This window comes from Mastigoproctus giganteus, chromosome 13 (genome assembly GCF_048544385.1).
Source record: "Mastigoproctus giganteus isolate SK-2022 chromosome 13, ASM4854438v1, whole genome shotgun sequence".
NCBI classification, from domain to species: Eukaryota; Metazoa; Arthropoda; class Arachnida; order Uropygi; family Thelyphonidae; genus Mastigoproctus; species Mastigoproctus giganteus.
Genome location: NC_143587.1, coordinates 173,315,638 through 173,333,953, shown reverse-complemented (window position 1 = coordinate 173,333,953; position 18,316 = coordinate 173,315,638). Strand labels below are relative to the sequence as shown.

Here is an 18,316-nt window from a genome sequence, read left to right as displayed (position 1 = left end):
GGTGGTTGTGCGAAGGTTTGGTTTGTATTGAGGTTTAATGGCGCATGGACTACGCGGGTCATAATGCGCCAATGCGAAGGTGCAATTGCAATTTTGTCCGTGCCGCTGACCAGAGCCGATGTGTCAACTTGACTGTTATATAAGCGCGTTAGGATTAGATCGTTATTAGGTAGAGTTCGGGGTTTTATAAAACTTTCGCAGAGAAAGAAATTGCGAAGCCAAGTTTCAAATGAATTTTTTATTGCAGTAATTTCCGTCCATTTGTGATGGCCGAAAACAAGATTTGCCCCCTTCAGGAAGCAAAAACAGTTTACTATACTAGGAACAGCCCACGTTTAAAATTATCATTAATAATAGCGTTTAGGAAATGTGAGGTGTTTCTCTTTTCCTGAAAGTAATACAAATTGAAGTTCTTCTTTACGGATCCGTGGACGTCTTCACGATCTTCCAAGAGAAATCCCCTCTGCGGAAAAGAACAGGAGAATTAGAAGTTAGCTTTCTTATCGAAGGAACAACAGCTGCTTCATCGCACACACAAACAGGTACTGACACGTTTATATATAAATCAATTTATAGCTTATAAAATACAGTATATAAATAAATGCAACTGCGTGTATTACTCGGCACGCTCTTCTAAAACATTTCTCTTTTATCCTTCCACGTGTTTTTCAATTCGTCGGTCCCAATTTTGTCATTTCGGCAGTGGTTGTGCCGCAATTTGAAGCAGTGTGGTGACGTCACCCAGGGCCGTGCGGTAGATTTTCTCAGTATGATGCAAGTCTTCGAAATGCCGCCCCTACCTATTTTGATTTCGCTGCTTATGCCGCCCCCTTACGGTGCCGCCTGATGCGGCCGCCTCTCTGTATCATAGCACGACACGGGCCTGACGTCACCCCTGTCAGGTAACCCTTTGTCTTTATTTAGGGGAAAAGGCGTTGATATTTTAAATTATGCCAAAACATCGGCCTTTCTTAATCGAGTTTAATTTATTTTTACTTTTTAATGCGAAAATTTAATATTTAAAAAATGCTGCGTTTTTTGCGCGTAATATTAAAAAAAAAAAAAACGAATTGTGAAACGTAAAAGTCCCTTCCGCTTTTCAGCACTGGCAGTGGTAAAGGGCCCAAATATGAATTTGCGCAGGCGCATCTGTTTCTGATACCGCCAAGTAGAATTTGGCCAACCATTCGGCTCGCTCAAATTCCAAGTGACGAATGCGCGCGCACATCCGATAATAATAATAATTCCGCTAGACGCTTCCACCCCCTCCCCCCACTTCGTATTCTGTTTGACACTTTGCCAGCACGAGTCTTCCCATCCATACACTTTTAAACCTCTGACACAGTGTTCTGTTTCACACTCACAATGTATAGGCCGCGGAGATGGGGGAAACCCCTGGTGCCGTTAGACCCTAAACACACTCCACTCTGCCCATTCCTTTCGGCAATATATTCCGAATTAAAAGAAATGGGGGGGAGGGTTACACTCCAGTTAGCGGTACACCCTTCAAAATGACGACGAGAAACGTGGAACCCCAGGGGCTCACATCTGGTGAGTACGGGCATGGCACACCCAGGGTCCTGAGCGAAGTAGAAGGAAATCACCAAGAAAGAGAAGAATGACGGTATCGTTCTTCTCTTTCTTGGTGATTCCCTTCTACCCTCTGTCTCTCAGGTAAAAAAAAAATTCAAGTAACTCCTGAATTTTTTTTTGGCTGATGCAGAATAAGCCTCGGGCTTCCTCGCACCGCATGGCTCATAATAATAATAATTAAAGCGGTGATTGGCAGGTTGATTACGCCCACTTACTGAGTCCCCAATTTTCATTTCAGGTAGACTTCACGTGACACGACGTTGTCGCAGCGGTAAATGCGAAATTGGGGTACTCATTTGCTTGCTCGGCTCAGTTGCTCGTGTTTTTGAGTATTCTCACATTTTGAGTATTTGAGTATTCGTAGATTACTCAAAAACACGAGCAATGTACGAAATAAAGGGAGTTCAGGAACTATATAAGCCCGCATGCGAGGACTAATGAGGTCAGTTTTATTTGTATTTCCGTATTATTTTCCTATCCCACTAACCTCCTATTATTATTTGTTTATTCCACAAAGGGAACCACCCCGGGACGGCAAAGTGCCAGGAGGGTGCTAATTACATGCCAGGGTAGGTACGAGGTACTCCGGGCAGAGTACTGAACACGTAGTCTCGTCCCCAAATACATTTTGTACACAATTTATATTTCATGAAATTATACATTAATGATTCTGTACCTACAAATCACATATTTATAATTCAGTAATTCCATTTACTTATATATTTACACAGCCGTTAGGGAACGTATATTTTACCAGTCAACAGCTTACCAAATTATTATTGTTCTTAAAGCAGAAAGTTTCACTTTTACTCACAATTCTTTGGTTGTTTGTTTGTTTGTTATTTGGTTTTTAGGAGCATTAGCAACTAAGGCCATATTGCTCCGGGAGATGCGGTGGTCATTTCCTGACCTTTCCGCATCTTCCGTATTTGGTGGTGACGGGCTCGAACCCCGGTCTAATCAAGAAGCGTGTGCTACGCACCGCTGCTCCTTCCCACCTGGCTACGGAGGCGCATTCTTTGGTACTTTGCAGCCAATTCATATTTTGGTAAGCCTGTACGAATCCTGGAAGATCTCTTTCCGGTATGCTGCATCCTCACACAGTTTTTCGGCATCTATGTGTAGTGAGTTAAATATTTTCGCTGTATTTGGACGCAGTTCAGGATTGGACGGAGGATGATTTACTCCTCAGCAACGTCTAGCAATGGCACGTGGTTTGACTAGAATATTATCCAGGGCTGTGCATCCACTCTGCCAGTGCGAGAGTGTGTATGGTCCTGTTAATTGTCCGCCGCATTCACGGTGTGATAAGCGCTTTCATGGACAGGAGCAGCAGTGCGTAGCACACGCTTATTGATTAGACCGGGGTTCGAACTCGTAACCATCAAATACGGAGGATGCGGAAAGGTCAGGGAATGACCACCGCATATCCCGGAGCAATATGGCCTTAGGTGCTAATGCTCCTAAAAATCAAATAACAACAAACAAGGTGTGATGTTAAGGTTTGAGTAGAGAATGGCCCTTGAGATAGTAAAAGGGTGGCCAGCAACTCTGTTAAGCCAGCGCAAGAACCAGTACTAGGTCCCAAGGACAGACTTATAATGTGAATCGGGAGCCAAGGACCAGATTTGAGAGGCGTACATTACAATTGGTAAGACAACATTAAAATGTACTTGGTCGTTATCTGAGGATCCCTAATTCCTACCAGTTCCTGTCTAGTAGCCCATAAAGCGGCGAATATTTTTGTCTTCATATGGGCGAAACGTTGAGCAAAGGCGAGTCTGTCATCCCACTTAAGGTCCAGGGCCGGGTGAGAGTGCACTTTTTCCACACTAGACCTGTTCACAGAGATCGAGATGTCATTTTTATTCTGCTTGCAAGTTATGGTCATTTGGGCAGACTTCTGCGCATTAATACGGAGCCCGATGCAATCCAGGTAGCTCTCAAATTCTCCGATTGTGCTATTTGCCATCTGACAAAGACCTTCTGCTGATTTATGGTCTTTGGACGTGATGAGGAATTTCCCATCGTCAGCATAAATTATAAAATTGCAATACCGTGCAAGAAACGGCTCCAGGGCGGCTGAGAAGAAGGTAGCCGAAAGAACTCCTTCCCGTGGCATTCCTCGCGAGATTGTAGCTTTTGGTACTTAACAGTAAGTTTTCTTCGTTCGAGCAGGCTGATTATTATGTTTAACAAAAAATTTACTCTTATGTTAAAATAATTTCTTAAAATCGGAATGAAGGCTGGAATTGTGATGTTGTAGTGGGCCGCAGAGATATTAAAAAGGCGTATTGCGCATACGCACAATACGCCAATAGAATTTTTATATATGGCGTATGTTTCTTTTTGTATATGGCGTATTGGGCACATGCGCAATCGAATTCTCATTCGTATTGTTCATATGCACAATTAACGATAAAATTTCTCTTTTCATATATGGCGTATTGTGCATATGCAGAAAGAGAAATTGGCCATAATCCAATATACGGTGCCCCCTTGTAATTGGCTGTCAGAACGGGGGAAAGCAGTGATTGACAGGTTTTGATCCCGCCTACTGACTGCGTCCCCTCTTCGTTTCACGTGGATGTCACGTGACAAGACGTCACTGTAGCGCTAAATGCGAAATTCGTTGCGTATTCTTTCTTTTGAATGTTGGTTTTTAGTGCGTACGGTGCTGAGCTGTTACTTCTTTCTTTTCTGCTTATTGCCTCGTGGTTTTCAGTTTGTCGTTATCCCGTTCCATCCTGCTGCTAAACTGTTTCTTTGTTTTTTGCTGCTGTGAGGTGAGGTGAGTTTAGTTTGTCTTCTATTTCTGTGTTATTTTCACGTATTATTAACGTAGTATTGTGTCCGTTGCGTTTAAAAAAAAAAAAAAAAAAAGAGAAAAAATTCTGTTGCCGTTTTGTGCTTATTGTTCGTTGCACGTGTTAATTGACTTTCGTTTCTGTTTAGCCAGAAAAGGTTGTTTTCATGCGACTTCGGGAAGTATTCAAGCAAAAACCAGTCGTTGGACGAAAAAAAAATGTATATTGGGAATTAAGTTTTTAATTGTCTTTCGTTTGTGTTTAATTAAAAAATAGTAGGTTACCTTTTTGCGGGACTTATTTATCGAAAATTGGTCGTTTGCTGCGTCTCATTATTTTTTTTTTTCGTTTTGAAGAACGAAATTAGTGCGTTTAATTTGCAATTATTTTGGCTGCTGCTCCGAAAAAATTACTGTTGCCGATAATTTCGTTATTTTTCGGTTCCGCCATACTGTTATGTCGCGTGACATTCGCCTCGTGCAGTTGTCGAGAAGAAGAGGGGGAACGCAGTGAGTGGGCGGAGTTACGAACCGTACGTCACTGCTTTCCCCCTCTTCTCGACCTAATTGCAAAAGGGCACCGTGTTCTGGAATTTTACCGAGAAATTTTATTGTCTCGTTAATTGCGGTGAAAAAAGCGGCGGTTTGAGGGCGGCAGACCCCAAGGTTATAAAAATAATAACATTGTCGTTGTGGAAGTGATAGTTTAAATAAATTCAAGGAGGAACTGGACAAACGTTTAGCGAAGAGGGAATGGACGTGTGAAATTGTTTTTTTTTTTTTTTTTTTGGCTGATGCTAGATAAGCACGCTTTCTTGCAACACGAGCCTCTTCGCACGTGAAATCGTTTTGTTCCGTCCGGCCGAGAAGAATCGCCGATTGCGCGTGGTGTTAGTGGAGAGGTTACGTTCTTACGCGACTTCGGGAGGGAGCAAAAACCGGTCGTTGGCCCGCGCGTGATCTTACTTTTTGTTTGGAAAAAAAAAATTGCCGCGTTCGTCTTAATTTTTCTTCATTTTCACTCCGAATGTTGTTATGTCGCGTGACATTTTGTCTTCCCCGAATAAATCGCGTTTCTATCGCTTCGCTGCTCCGAAAGAATTGCCGTTTTTCTTTTTCAGTTCCGACATAATACTATGTCACGTGACATGTGCCACGTGCATTCGTCGAGGGGAAGCGGGGGAACGCAGTGAGTGGGCGGAATCACAAACCGTACGTCACTGCTTCCCCCTCTTCTCGACGCCGTTTTGTAAAGGGTACCGTTTTCTGGATTTTCCCCAGAATACGAGGACACTCCTTTATCATCATAAAATGGAGAAAAATCAGTAAAACTGGACCAGAGACAAAGTCAGAATTACGTGCTAGGAAAGTTTCCAAAACTGCGGCGAAGAGGATTGTTGAAAGCACACTCCCTTGAGGGTGCTTTCAACAAGATGATGCCAATCTGGGATTTGTTGTTGATTGCCTGTTGGATTCTGAAGAGGATATCTGAAAGGTTAGTAGTTGTTGATCTCTTGTGCAGAACGGTATGAAGCTATTAGGGCCCGTGACCAAAGCAGTGCTGGGCAATTTTTTCAAAGATTAAGTAAAGAGCAACTGATGGAAATTGGTCGCAGATCTTTCGGAGATTTAGGTTTCCTAATCTTTGGAACAGGCTTGACATGCTAAGAACTGCAAGTTGATGGAACTATTCCAGATTGTAAGATTCGTCTGGAAATGTGGAATAAAAGGGAACGGTGTACGTGTTGCATATTTTCACTATGAATAATGGGAAACCGTTTGGTCCTACAGTAGCTTTGTTAGGTAATTTGTTGATGATATCAATCAGAGTCTCCCTAGATATTTCTATATCATTCATCTGTGCCCTATATAACCAGTCCTCTCCTGTGAGGGAGGCAGGGGAATCTGGATCTGGAAAATTTGCCTGCAGGAGGTTGCGCTGTACTCATTAAAGATTCTATTCTATATCATTAATGATATAGAATAGAATCTTTAATTGCAGCATGAAATACATACAATTAGTCCCGTCACGGCATGGCGGTGCCAGGGGTTTACAAAACATATTTACAAAAGAGATACACATGAGAAAAACATATATTACATAAATCCAGATTACTGGAAGGCAAAAAAGCAGTTTTACATTTTCAGTTCGACGAGGATTCCTTTCCTTTATTTTTTATTGTTGACCCCTTCTTGGAGGTCCCCGTCGATGGCTTGCAGTGAGGGCAGCATTTGCTTTGGCAGGAATCTGTCGGTTACTACTAGCCGGTTACGGTTTGCTAGCAGCTGTGCTGAAGATCGAAGATAAGGGGAAGGAACGCGCCAAGAGCATTTATCCCAGAAGTTCGGCTCTGTAATTTTATCGGTGGCCATCTTGATGGTGAACTGCAGCCTTCTTTCTCCGATGTAGGATCGGAGCCTGCACAGTTGAAGAGTATCTGCTAACTGCGTCGATCTGAGAGTTGGGGAAAGGTGGAGTTTGGGGGTTAGCCCATTTTAGAAGCCGGAATTCGGCAGAGAATATCCTTTTAATGTTGGATTCTGCAGCCGAGGCCCATATCGCTGAAGCATACAGTATTGTCGGGTATAGGTTTGATACGATGTATCATTTTACCAGGTCTGGGTCGGTGGTGTGGAGCAGCTGTTGTTTGGTTGTCTGAATTCAGCCTCGACTGTATGAGGTTTACGTGATCGTTGAAAGATAGTTTGGAGTCGAAAACGACCCCCAGATCTTTGTGTGTTTGAACACTTGGAACTGAGGAGCTATTAGGCACAGGCTCCAACGTTGTTGGGCTGCCCTTTAGTGAATAAATTATTTATGCCCATTTTCGGGGCTTGATTTGGAGGTTGAAAGTATTGAGGTAATCAGCCATGTCCTGCAGCTTACTATTGATTTGCTGAGTGGTTTCGGCTGCCGAGTTGGATGGCGATATGCTAGTAAAGAGTTTGACATCATCAGCATATGTGATCCAATTGCACTTGTTGGTCAAACAGCACCATGATTGCTGAGAAGAGAATGCCAGATAGGACCCCCCCCCCCCTTGAGGCACACCGGCAGTTATGTGATGCGTGAAGGTCTTTGTTGCGATCTTTGGAATAAGGGTCCTCTTGGAAGGAGAGATTCTAGGAACCAGAGAACATCGCCGCGAAAATTGAATTAGTTTTCTAAGAGACGTAGGAGATTAGGTATATAGATGGCATCAAATGCGGAATGGATGTCAAGATATATAACAGACAATTCCTGTCTTTGTTCAAAGGCTGGCTAAGATGTGCGGTGTGGTTGTTGCAAGATTAATTTTAGTTGACCTTCCTGATATCCCATAGTGTATTTGCTGAGGACTGTCACCGAGAATTTTATGGGTGACAGACGGTAGCAGTGCTTTCTCCAGAATTTTCAGCAATACAGGGGCGCAAGCGATGGGCCTATTTTGGCTTTTGAGCGTTGATTGTTGGTGCTAGGGAAGGAGCCGGACAGAGTATCTGTTACACTGGGGCGGAAAGAAATGAACTTCGAGGCATCTGTTGTATATGTTGAGGAGTGAGTCGATGATGAAGACGCTTAAGCATTTGATTATGAACTGGGTGATGTCATCGTCACCGGTGGTTGCTGTGAGAGGGAGAGTATTAATGGCCTGTACCAGTTGTTGCTTGGAAATTCGGATCGTAGCGAGACAATCAGTGGGATGAGAGTGGTTGAAGACTGGCAGGTTAGGTAGAGCTGGAAGTTGCTTAGAAAATCTGGCAAAGTAGTCGAGCCAGTCAACTGGGTCGATGTTGCTGGAAGAACTAGCCTTTGTTCTGTAGAATGGTTTTCCCCTTTTTAGTGTTCTTTCGAGGTGCTTCTTAATTGCAGCTGATTTGTTTCTGTTGAATTTGGCCCTGGCTTTGGAGAATGAAATGTGGTCTTGGACATCACCGGAAGCTTTCCATTTAGCGTGTAGTCATTGTTTGTAGTGGAAACTTTGGTTGAGTTGGGAAGTCCGCCATGTTCTGGAGCGCGGAATGATGGTGACTGTCTTGGTAGCGGTGTGAAGGGCGACGGTATTGATCCATTTGGTCACGATTGCGAGGCTCAATTCACATCCATCTAAGATGTTCCATGGGACTGTAGATGCAGCTTCAATGTGCAGAGTGCTGGATTCAGAAATTTTGGAATGTTGACCTTTTGCACAGATTTGGTTTTGGAGGTATTGAAATATTTTTTGGGTAGAAGAGCTGTAAATATGATTGGTTGGTGGTCTGATTGTAACATGTCGGCTGTAGTTTCTTCGAGTTGACATATCGCCGAAAAATGGACTGTCCAGCAGGTTTTGGTCTCTCGTTGGCTGGTAGTTAACTTGGAAGATTTGGATTTATTGGAGAGATCCTGTGAGCCGACTTTTGAGGTGTTGGGTAGTTGGCGGAAGATTGAAGTCTCCACATAGGATATGAGTGGCTGCTGGGTGGAGATTATTTCTATCACACCATACAAACCATCATATGGTTTATCTGGTGTGATAGAATCCTTCTACCCCTCTTCAACTTATCAAGGTTGGTTTAGGACTTGTCTTGGTTGGCTTGGTTTAGGACTTGTCTTTTCTTTTTTAGGAAGTAGCTCTTTCTTTCTTAAATATAGTGAGGTCTGAGGAAAGTTGAGTTTTTTTGCCATTTCCAGTAGGCCTTCTGCTTCCTGATGAAGGCCAACTTGGTTTCCTTATTGAAACACCGATTCGACTTGCTACAAATTCTAACTTTCTTGGATGCACCACGGAGTGCAATTAACTTCAATTGTTTGGACAAGGCCATAGTGGCATCCTCTATCGATTCAGAATAGAGGCATCCCCAGTCAAAACCGCTCAAGCACTGTAAAATGATGTCCGGCTTGAGATGTTTCATAGAGAAGGCAACCCTAGGCAGTTCAGCAGCATACTCATCAGGTAACTCAGGGGAATTGCCATGCATGGATAATTGGCATGTGATCCGATTGAAATTGGAAATTGCTAGGCAGGAGCTTGATGTCTGGTAGGTTATGGAATATTAGGTCGAGCGCTTGGCCTCCTCTAGTAGTCGGCGCTAAGAACCGTGTAAGGTCAAACGTCCAAAGAGTGACCTCAAGGCCCACAAGAGCATCTTCGTGCTTAGGAATCGGCAAGTTGAAATACACTTGGAGTTCTAGGTACTAAATTTGTTGCCAACCAGATGAGCAGCTCAGATCTAGTCTTCATATCTGGGGGGGGGGGATGTAAACCAGGCAGCACTGAATTTGAATAAAAGGTCTCCTCAGCGTTGTACAGATTGCATCAAAATTGTTGTACTGGCCTACTCTTGTCCTTATTGGCTGAAAACAACCGTTAAAAAGATTTCTACACCACCACCCCGTCTACGTAAACTACGCGGAGATGGGGAACCCCTGGTGCCATTTGACCCTAGATACACTTTACACCACCCCGTCTGGTGTTTCTTGAATTCCCAATGTGCTTGTAAGGAGTGTTAAGCGGCACAAGATCAAGCTGCCTATCCGCCGATAGCCATGTTTCAGTAAGATAAATGATATCCAACCCCTCAAGAAAAAGAAGGATCTGGAGGGAGTGAAGCTTGTTTTTTATGCTGCGTACATTTTGCATGAACCACAAAAGCTTTCCGCCGTGAACCTGGTTGTATATAGTCCATTGTACGCGATCGGTCTACTTCTCTCATGATACAGCTTGAAAAGGATGTCTAAGGGCATCCTTAGGCAGCTAGAATCCAAGACGATATACTCCTCAATTCGCTGGGCAGGAGATGATAAAGGAAGAGTAGGTCGGAAACCTCGTTTTGATAGCCTTTGCATTAATCTTAATCCCATTTTCATGAGCAAAGAGAGCCTTGATACTTTCTGCTTGCGTTGAAGGACCCAATCTCGAAACAAAAATTCTTTCTCTGGTCTGAACAGCTGATATATTATAAATCTCCTCCAGTGATCTCGACTGAGTGGCCGAGAGGCAGAAACTTGTGTCTTCTGTATTGGTAATCTGTTCCCTTGGGGTTCCACTGTCAAAATGTTTTGGGTGAAAATAGCCATTTGGGGGTTATGGCTATGAGATTGTATTTGAGAGTTCAATTCATGATGATAACTCGAAGCAACCTCCTGAGCAAAGGTCCGTCCAGTCCTGTTTTGGTGTGGGATTCTCTCATCTCCATGTTACCGTGGTTGGGCTCAGCGCGAAATTGGAGAAGGGGGTTCCATTCCTACTCGTCCCCAGTCTCCCGTGGCATTTCTCAGGTCACACGCCGCGCATACATTCATCAGGGCGTTAACCGAAACGCCAATGCGTACAGTGGCCGATCCAGAAAAAAATGACAGGAGGAGCACCGCCGTAGCCGAGTGGTGAGGCCTTCATGTGCATATGTACATGCGGGCCTCACCACTCGGCTACGTGCCTTGAGTGACCGGGATTCAAGTCCGTGACTGCTAAATACGGTGCTGTTTCTTGTATTATGTCTATCTTGTTAACTGCCCTGACCGTTTGGTCGTCCCGGAGTATAAACAGAAAATTTATGGTTTATTTGTGACTGGGGGGGGGCACCATTTTGTGCCCTAGAATGGCATCACATCAGCATCAGGGTTGCCAACTGCAGTCAGTTGAAAATAGAAATAATATTCGGAAATTCAGAAATAATAAAATCGTAAGATATTAACAATGAAAAACAATTTTTTTTTTTTTTTGTAGCTAAAGGGAATTTAACCGATTGGTGTATATTTTCTAAAAACGAAAGGGGGCACGTGCCCCTACCCCGAATCCGCCACTGAATGCGTAACTTTAATTACATTCGCGTACATGTACCAGCTTTATACAGTAGTACTTTTCTTTTTTTTTATTTAAACACGAACGCATTTTCAGAAAATTTATTTACATTCTATTTACGTGCAAAAGGGAAAAAAATAAAGAAAATTTCAAAAACAAAAGATGAGGAGGACTTGGTCAAAACTTTCTACCGGGGAAAACAAATAGAATGTGTCGGAGTTCAGAGCGTAGTATTGAAAAACAGATCGGCTTCTGTCCTCCGCCCCACCGGGATGTGCCCGCTAAGTCTTGTGGCCAGTCCGCCCCTGGCGCGACAGCCGCTCCTCGGCTCTTAAATAACGCAATCGTGACACAAATAGCGGAAGAGGACCACGTCACTGCGAAATCGAAGCTGAAACAAGTCTTTGCTGTTCGTGGCTGATGTGTCCTCGAAGATCGCGATTATCATTTTCAATAAATTATTGCTAAGGGGAAAACACATTGACGGCCCAATCCCCCTCCTCGCCTCGCCCCACATATTCGTGTTCTCTACTCGCCAGCTATTTTCTTCACGTATTGTAGGTACGTGACAAAAAAGTCACGTACCTACAATACTGTTTACTGTACGTGACAAAAAAGTCACGTACAGTAAACAAAAAAGTTATCATTTTATTTGTGCAATGAGTGGTCTAGTTCAGCCTCATTTACTTTTCCAAGAAGAAACCCATTTTCCGTGGTTTTATTTATAAGCATAAATGTCCCATAAGGCACACGCTTGCATTTTATCTACATCAGGGATTCTCAACGGGGGGCTAAAATTGGTTTGGGGGGCGAAAAATCATGGGTTAAAAATCATTAGAATGGTTTGTGGCCCTCCAAAGATCATCCCTACCAGAAGACATCTTATTCCTTAATTTCTCTCATTTTTCACTGAGATAACCGATTTTTAAACAGGAGTGAGGGAGAAATTTTGGCAAAAGGAAGATAGTGGGCGTGATTTAATTCAACCACCTTTGCTTTTCTTAGGCATTACAAGCCTAAGTGTTTTCGGAGGTAACGTCTCCGAAATTCTTGCCGTTTGCGCCTTTCCGTCAGCTGCGACCTTGGCGGCTGCATGGTGGGCGTGGCTTATTTATTCATTCGTTCTTTTGTGTCCTCGGTCAATATGAGGCATAGATGGGATGAGCAAATGTTTCAGTCTGTTGTTTCTACTTTCTAAGCGACAGGCAATTTAGTATTATTGATTTATCGTTTCTCGTGGAAGTTGTTTATTTTTGATCCACTTTTGTGAGTGACACGGCTATGAGAGTTAAATAAAAATAGTTTATATTTTATTATTTAATTCTTTGTAGTTATTCGTCAATCGTGTCGAGTGCTGAAAAGAAAACTGTCCGCAGTATCTGGATTAATATCTATGTAGCTTGTGGTTTTATTGAAAGTCCATTGGACTGAAGGCAGCACAGCCAGTGTGTTGTAAGATATTAACCTTACACGTGTGGGCTATTAGAGAATTAGAGGGAAGCATTTGACCAAGGAAAGGGGAAGTTATATACAATTTACAGCGCGATCTATGTAAAATTAACGAAATAAAAAGTAAAGAGAGAGAGAGATAAAGGTAATAATGGAATTAAATGAGTAAATTAATGCAAATCGTCTTAATGGTTTATCACACAACAGAAAAGCAACAAAATCCGGGCTAGTGGGAAAAATAATCTTGGTCACGCCTGAAGGTACGCTGAATCATACACCAGCAATGTAGCGGTGCAGTAATCTGGTTATCCATCGAATACGTTGTCCATCGCTTCCTAATAATAGAACGTAACTAATTAGGAATGCTAAAGGGAAAGAGATTTTTAGAGAAAAGGGGGATCAAATTCCAAAAAACGGTATGGCGAATTTTATGGTAAGCCCCAGATTGATGGAAAGCTCCAAGGAAGAAAACAGAAAGAAAAAAGTGCGGCAGTCTGGAAAGTTTTGGCAAGGAGTGCGGTAGTAAAAGAGTTAAGGAAAAAGGATTTGTTTTTTAGTGTCATCTAGGCCCTAATGAAATGATAAGTGTTAGAGCGGAAGGATAATGATAAACACCTGCCTATAAGGAGGGAATCGTTAGGTGGTAATGAAGCTTTCCAGGGAAGCAAGAAATCCCGATAGTATATGCCGATAGTGGCCGTTTCATCGAATGCACAGCATCGCCAGAATGAACGCCGCCCATGGATGCCAATGATCGCAAACTCCCTGAAATCTGTAACCCTTACTATATGAGGATATCTCAACGAGTCCAGAAGGAACTGCCAGTCCAAATCCCAGCAAGAATGGAAGGGTATCTCAAATAAGTGGCATGTCTCTAAATAGCTATACTAGGGACAGAACTTTTAAAAAGGAAACATCTTCATAAAGTTGAATGGAATGATACATACATACATCCAACTAAAATTATTAGAGTGTAACATAGGATAAAATATCAGCAAAAATAAGATATATAAACATAGAGGAAAAATTACATACATACAGAAATCATTCATTCATAGAAAAATTACAAAACAATATACATACATAGAAAAATGACATCGTCATTTACACTATGAATTGGTCCTCATTGTAATTCTCTGAACAAAAGGAATACCCTCAGTCCTATAAGAGCCTTTTGGAAACACAATATATAGTTCATTTAAGATTTTTATCAGTTCGAGGGCACTTGAAGTCTTTCTTGAATTACGTTCTTCATCATATCTGTAGTTTCGTATACAGATCCGCTGCAATGAGCTTCCTCTAAGTTTTCTCATGGCAGTACCGGGTCTATTTTGAGGTCTCTAAACAGCTCCAGAGTATTGGCAGGAAACATCCGCCTTAATCCGTCCGTGTGGTGGGGAGCGCTTCCACTCTGCCCGAAGACTATAAGGATTGTGGAGGCGGGCTCCAGGGCAGGGCCTTACTACCAAATTTTCAATTTGAGGGGCATCTAAACTCCCAGTCAGAAGTTGTGCCAGAGTGCAGATGTATTGTGATCATCTGAATTCACGTATTGTGATCATCTGAATCCACAGAGCTGTGTTCAAGTTTGCGTACAGTATGGATTTCGAAATTGTGAAGGGTTTCCTGGCAATCCTGTTTAACCACCGGAGCAACCATTATTCTAGGCTGAGACACAGTCACTGAAAGCGTCGAAGTAGGGATCCCACAAGGTGGTTGTCTCTCAGCCTTGTTATTTGCAGCAATATTCGTTCCACTAATGCTGATGATATTGTTTGCTACTTGCCATGCAAACGCCATGTTGGTGATGCACAAGAAAGACAAACCGCCTCTGAAATCTGTAAACAGCTACCTAAATACATTCTATAAGTATGCTAAATTTTTTGGCCTGTCAGTCAATCCAGAGAAGTCAAACTATCTCATCTTTACGCCAAGTCGAATGACTTCTACTGATACTGCATCTTCTCTACTTCCGGAATTGGCAGGAAAGGTCCTGACTCCCACAGACAGAGTCAAATTCCTAGGAGTAATCCTTGATGCCAACCTCACATATAAAAAACAAATCCAAGCACAGTATTCCAAAGCCCTAAGAGCGTTCTGGGGAATGAAAATTGATCTGTGCAAAACGCACAATAAGAAAATAATCAAGAAGTACCTCGCAACTTACTTCTGTAGTGTGCAGAATTTTTTTCCTCTCCTATGCCGTGGAAGTTTGGTCGGCGGCAGCACCCACCAGCCTCAGGAAACTATGGGGCCTCGAATTCTGGGTGCTCAAGTGGTCGCACCAGATCTACACAACATCTAAATCTACTCTCTGCTTCAACCTGCAATAATCCACAGAGCCCATGTGCTAAAAATAAAGTCATTCCTTCATCTGTGCTCAGCTAAGCAGGAATTTCAGGTTACAGAATTTCAAAAGACACTTCCCTAATGTGACTTTGGACTCTCAACTCGCTCAACATCGACCTGTGGACGATAGACAAGGCATACCGAGATGGCATCTTGTCCTATCTTGCTGTTTGTAAAGGACATTTATGTAAGTGCCGATCTTAGTATGTTAACCGATGTCATTTCATGTTCTGCTCAACTTGTAGTCCTTTTTTGCTGTAATTACTACTTCATTTTTACATTTTGATTATCATCTTTGTTTTGATCTATTAATTATTATTTTATTTTATTTATTTTTTATTATTATTTTTTTTATAAATCAAAATCACTTCTACAAACAGCAAATTGTAAGATTCCGCTGGCTTTCTGTGTAAGGAATCACTATTGTATAAAATTTACGTTAATAAAGAATCTTATTATTATTATTATTATAAGTATTTGGAGCAGAGGACCAAATTGTCGAAGCATATACGGATACAGGAACGATACATCTTTGGATATATTGGGTCACTAGCTGCTGGTTTCGAACCCCAGTTATTTCCTGTCTTACAGCCTATATGGCAGCGACAGTTTTTGTTCTCGTGTTCTGAAAGTGCCTTTGGAAAGTAAGGCCCTCGTCCCACTTCACTCCTAAGTCGGTGTATGAGTTGACTTTCTTAATCTGTGCTCCATTAATAGATAATTTGATTTGATTTTTTATCTTCTTATTAGTTACTGTCAGTTGTGCTGACTTGTCTGAGTTTAGCCACAAACCGATTTTGCGTATGTATGTCTCCAGTTCATACAGCTTAGCGTTGGCATGGAAATTGACGTCGGACACCACAGATCCTTCGTTAGAAACAACAAAATATTTTATTTAATCGGCGTAGGAAATAAAATTCTGATTCCGCGCCAGAAAAGGCTCCAGGGTTGCAGCGAGCAGCAAAGCTGATAAAACACCTCCCTGTGGGATGCCCCAAGTGAGGGTGTATTCTGCACGGAATTCATGGTGCCTTGGCTTCAAAATGGTTTTGATGATCTGCAATAGTTTGCCCTCAATGCGCAAATAAACTTTGAATATGTTTTCAAGTGCAGGTAGTGACACATTATCGAAAGCTGCCTTTATATCAAGGAATATGATGTCCAGTTGGGCTTTTTCATTTAATGCGTGCTGCATTCTGAAGAGAGTCTCCAACAGATTACTAGTAGTGGATCGTCTCGTTACTACGGTCTGGAGGTGGGGTGGCCTGTGCGAAAAACACTGTTGGGTTAAAGCAGGAAGGATAGTTTTTTCAAAAAGTTTTAAAAGAGAACAACTGATGGAAATAGGTCGAAAGTCTGAAGAGGCCTTAAGGTTCTTCTTTTTTGGCACCGGCCGCACAAAGGTGATTCCATCTCTGGGAGAGGACTCCAGCTTTCGTCTTCAACCGAGTGACTGTCATCGTCCTTTCATCGCATTTCGTGTGTCTTCATTTCACATGTTAATTTTATATGAAAAATATGTAATTATACGTATTATTATTATTATTACTAGCCATATGATACAAGGAAGCCTGGGGCTTATGGTGCACCAGCCAAAAAAAAAAAAAAAAAAAATTCCCGAGTTACCCCCTGTTATGTCCTAAGATATGTTTTAAGTAATTTTTCCTGTATAAGTTATTTAATGTTAAACCCCTAGCATTGTCGCTGTTGTGGGTATTATTGCATCAGGCAATCACTGCCCTACAATAAAAATATCTCTCAGGATGTTTTGGAAAATGTGCAACATCACATCTACAATAATATATAAGCACTGCATCTTTTTAAAATAAAGATAGGATGCCCGATCCTAGATTTGGTAGGCAAGGAATTAATGAAATTGATGAGATCTTCTCTAGAAATCGTGACTGTGGATAAATCATTCTCACAAACGCTTTCTCTCACTAAAATACGTTGTGCCATATTCTCCAGCCGATATCCTTGGACATTTTTTGCTTTACCTTCAACTGGCAGCCTTTCAAAGCACTCCTTTGCCCAGTGTCCGAATGTGGTTTCTTCCATTTCAAATTTAGCGGCCTTTTTGCTCAGGATTCTTTTCGAATGTCGAAGCTTTCTAATAAGCTCTTCGTAGCGTGAATGTCGTTTCTTTTTTCAAGAAAATGGCTCTTTTTTTTTCTTGTAGTCCGTGAAGTCTTCACTCAATCCTGATTTTTTGCATTTTGCTTGCCCACAAACGCCTGTTTTAAATACTCGTTGAACCACAGCTTAGTTTTGTCGGTGACCCTTACCTCTTTTGAGGCACCCAAGTCAGCAATAAATAGGAGCTCTTTCTCAATCAAGTTGGCAGCTTCTTCCACCGGTTTATTGTATAGAGCATTCCAGTTGCAGGTCTTGAGATGTTTTAAAATAATCTCAGGTCTAATGAACTTAACAGAATAACTCTTCTTTTTGGTTTGACGAGTTTGCTCATCGATGCGTTGCTCACCTGCACCATTCGATAGGGAAATTTCACAACATGTTGGGTTATGATCTGACTAGAATTTAGTTTGAGAGGTGACATTTTTTATGTTTATCAGATTATGATATAATAAATCCAAATGCTGCTCTCCCCTAGTGGGAAGCGTATCAAGTAGGGTCAGTCCTAAGGTTTGGAGGGTTGCATCAAGGTATTCTACAGCGTGATCGTGTCTTGGGCTAGGCATATTAAAGTCGCCAGTTACAATCATGGGAATATCTGTGCCAAGCTAGGTCCTGGTGTGAGCACTGTGTTCCAGCTGAAGATTTTTTAATAAACGGATTTAATAAATAAATTAAAATAGATAAGGCAGACTTGGATTTCTTGCTTTAGACTTACTTGGTTTAATTTTTGTAGGATGCAGACTTTCACGATAAAGGATTGAAACTCCTCCACCCCGCTTATCTATTCTGCTATTCCCAATAAATCTGTAACTGGAAGATTGTACCAGCAGATCCAGTTGCCTGTTATAATTTAGCCAAGTCTCCACTACACACATAAAGTCATATTCTTCAAGGAGTAGGCAAGTCTGAAATGTGTGCAGTTTGTTAACAACACTTTTAACGTTCTGAATAAAAAAGCAAATGGTCTGGCATTCTCCAGAAGGGGCATTCTGTTGCTTTAGTGGCGTACTATTGGTTCTCTGCACGTATGCGGTGTCCTTTTCTCGATGCCGTTTAACTAGTGCACCCTCTGGCCAGTTGTTGTCTAAAAGGATTAGATTTAGGTCACCAGGGGAGAATGTGAGCACAAATGATGCATAAGAAGGATGCCTTGTTTTCAGCTGTCTTACTTCTGTGTGGACCCCGAATCCTTGAGCAAACTTGGCCTTTATGTCATTCG

General features: G+C 42.1%; 1 protein-coding gene across 1 annotated transcript in view; it reads right to left on the bottom strand.

Moving 5' to 3' along the window:
- Positions 1-223: 223 nt before the first annotated feature.
- LOC150076617 (insulin-like growth factor-binding protein-related protein 1) overlaps positions 224-18,316 on the bottom strand; it is a 115,453-nt gene continuing 97,360 nt past the window's right edge. The window contains exon 4 of the mRNA XM_090387147.1: positions 224-463. Coding sequence (XP_090243273.1) covers positions 438-463 — 26 coding nt within the window. The 3' untranslated portion in view covers positions 224-437. The remainder of the gene's footprint in view (positions 464-18,316) is intronic.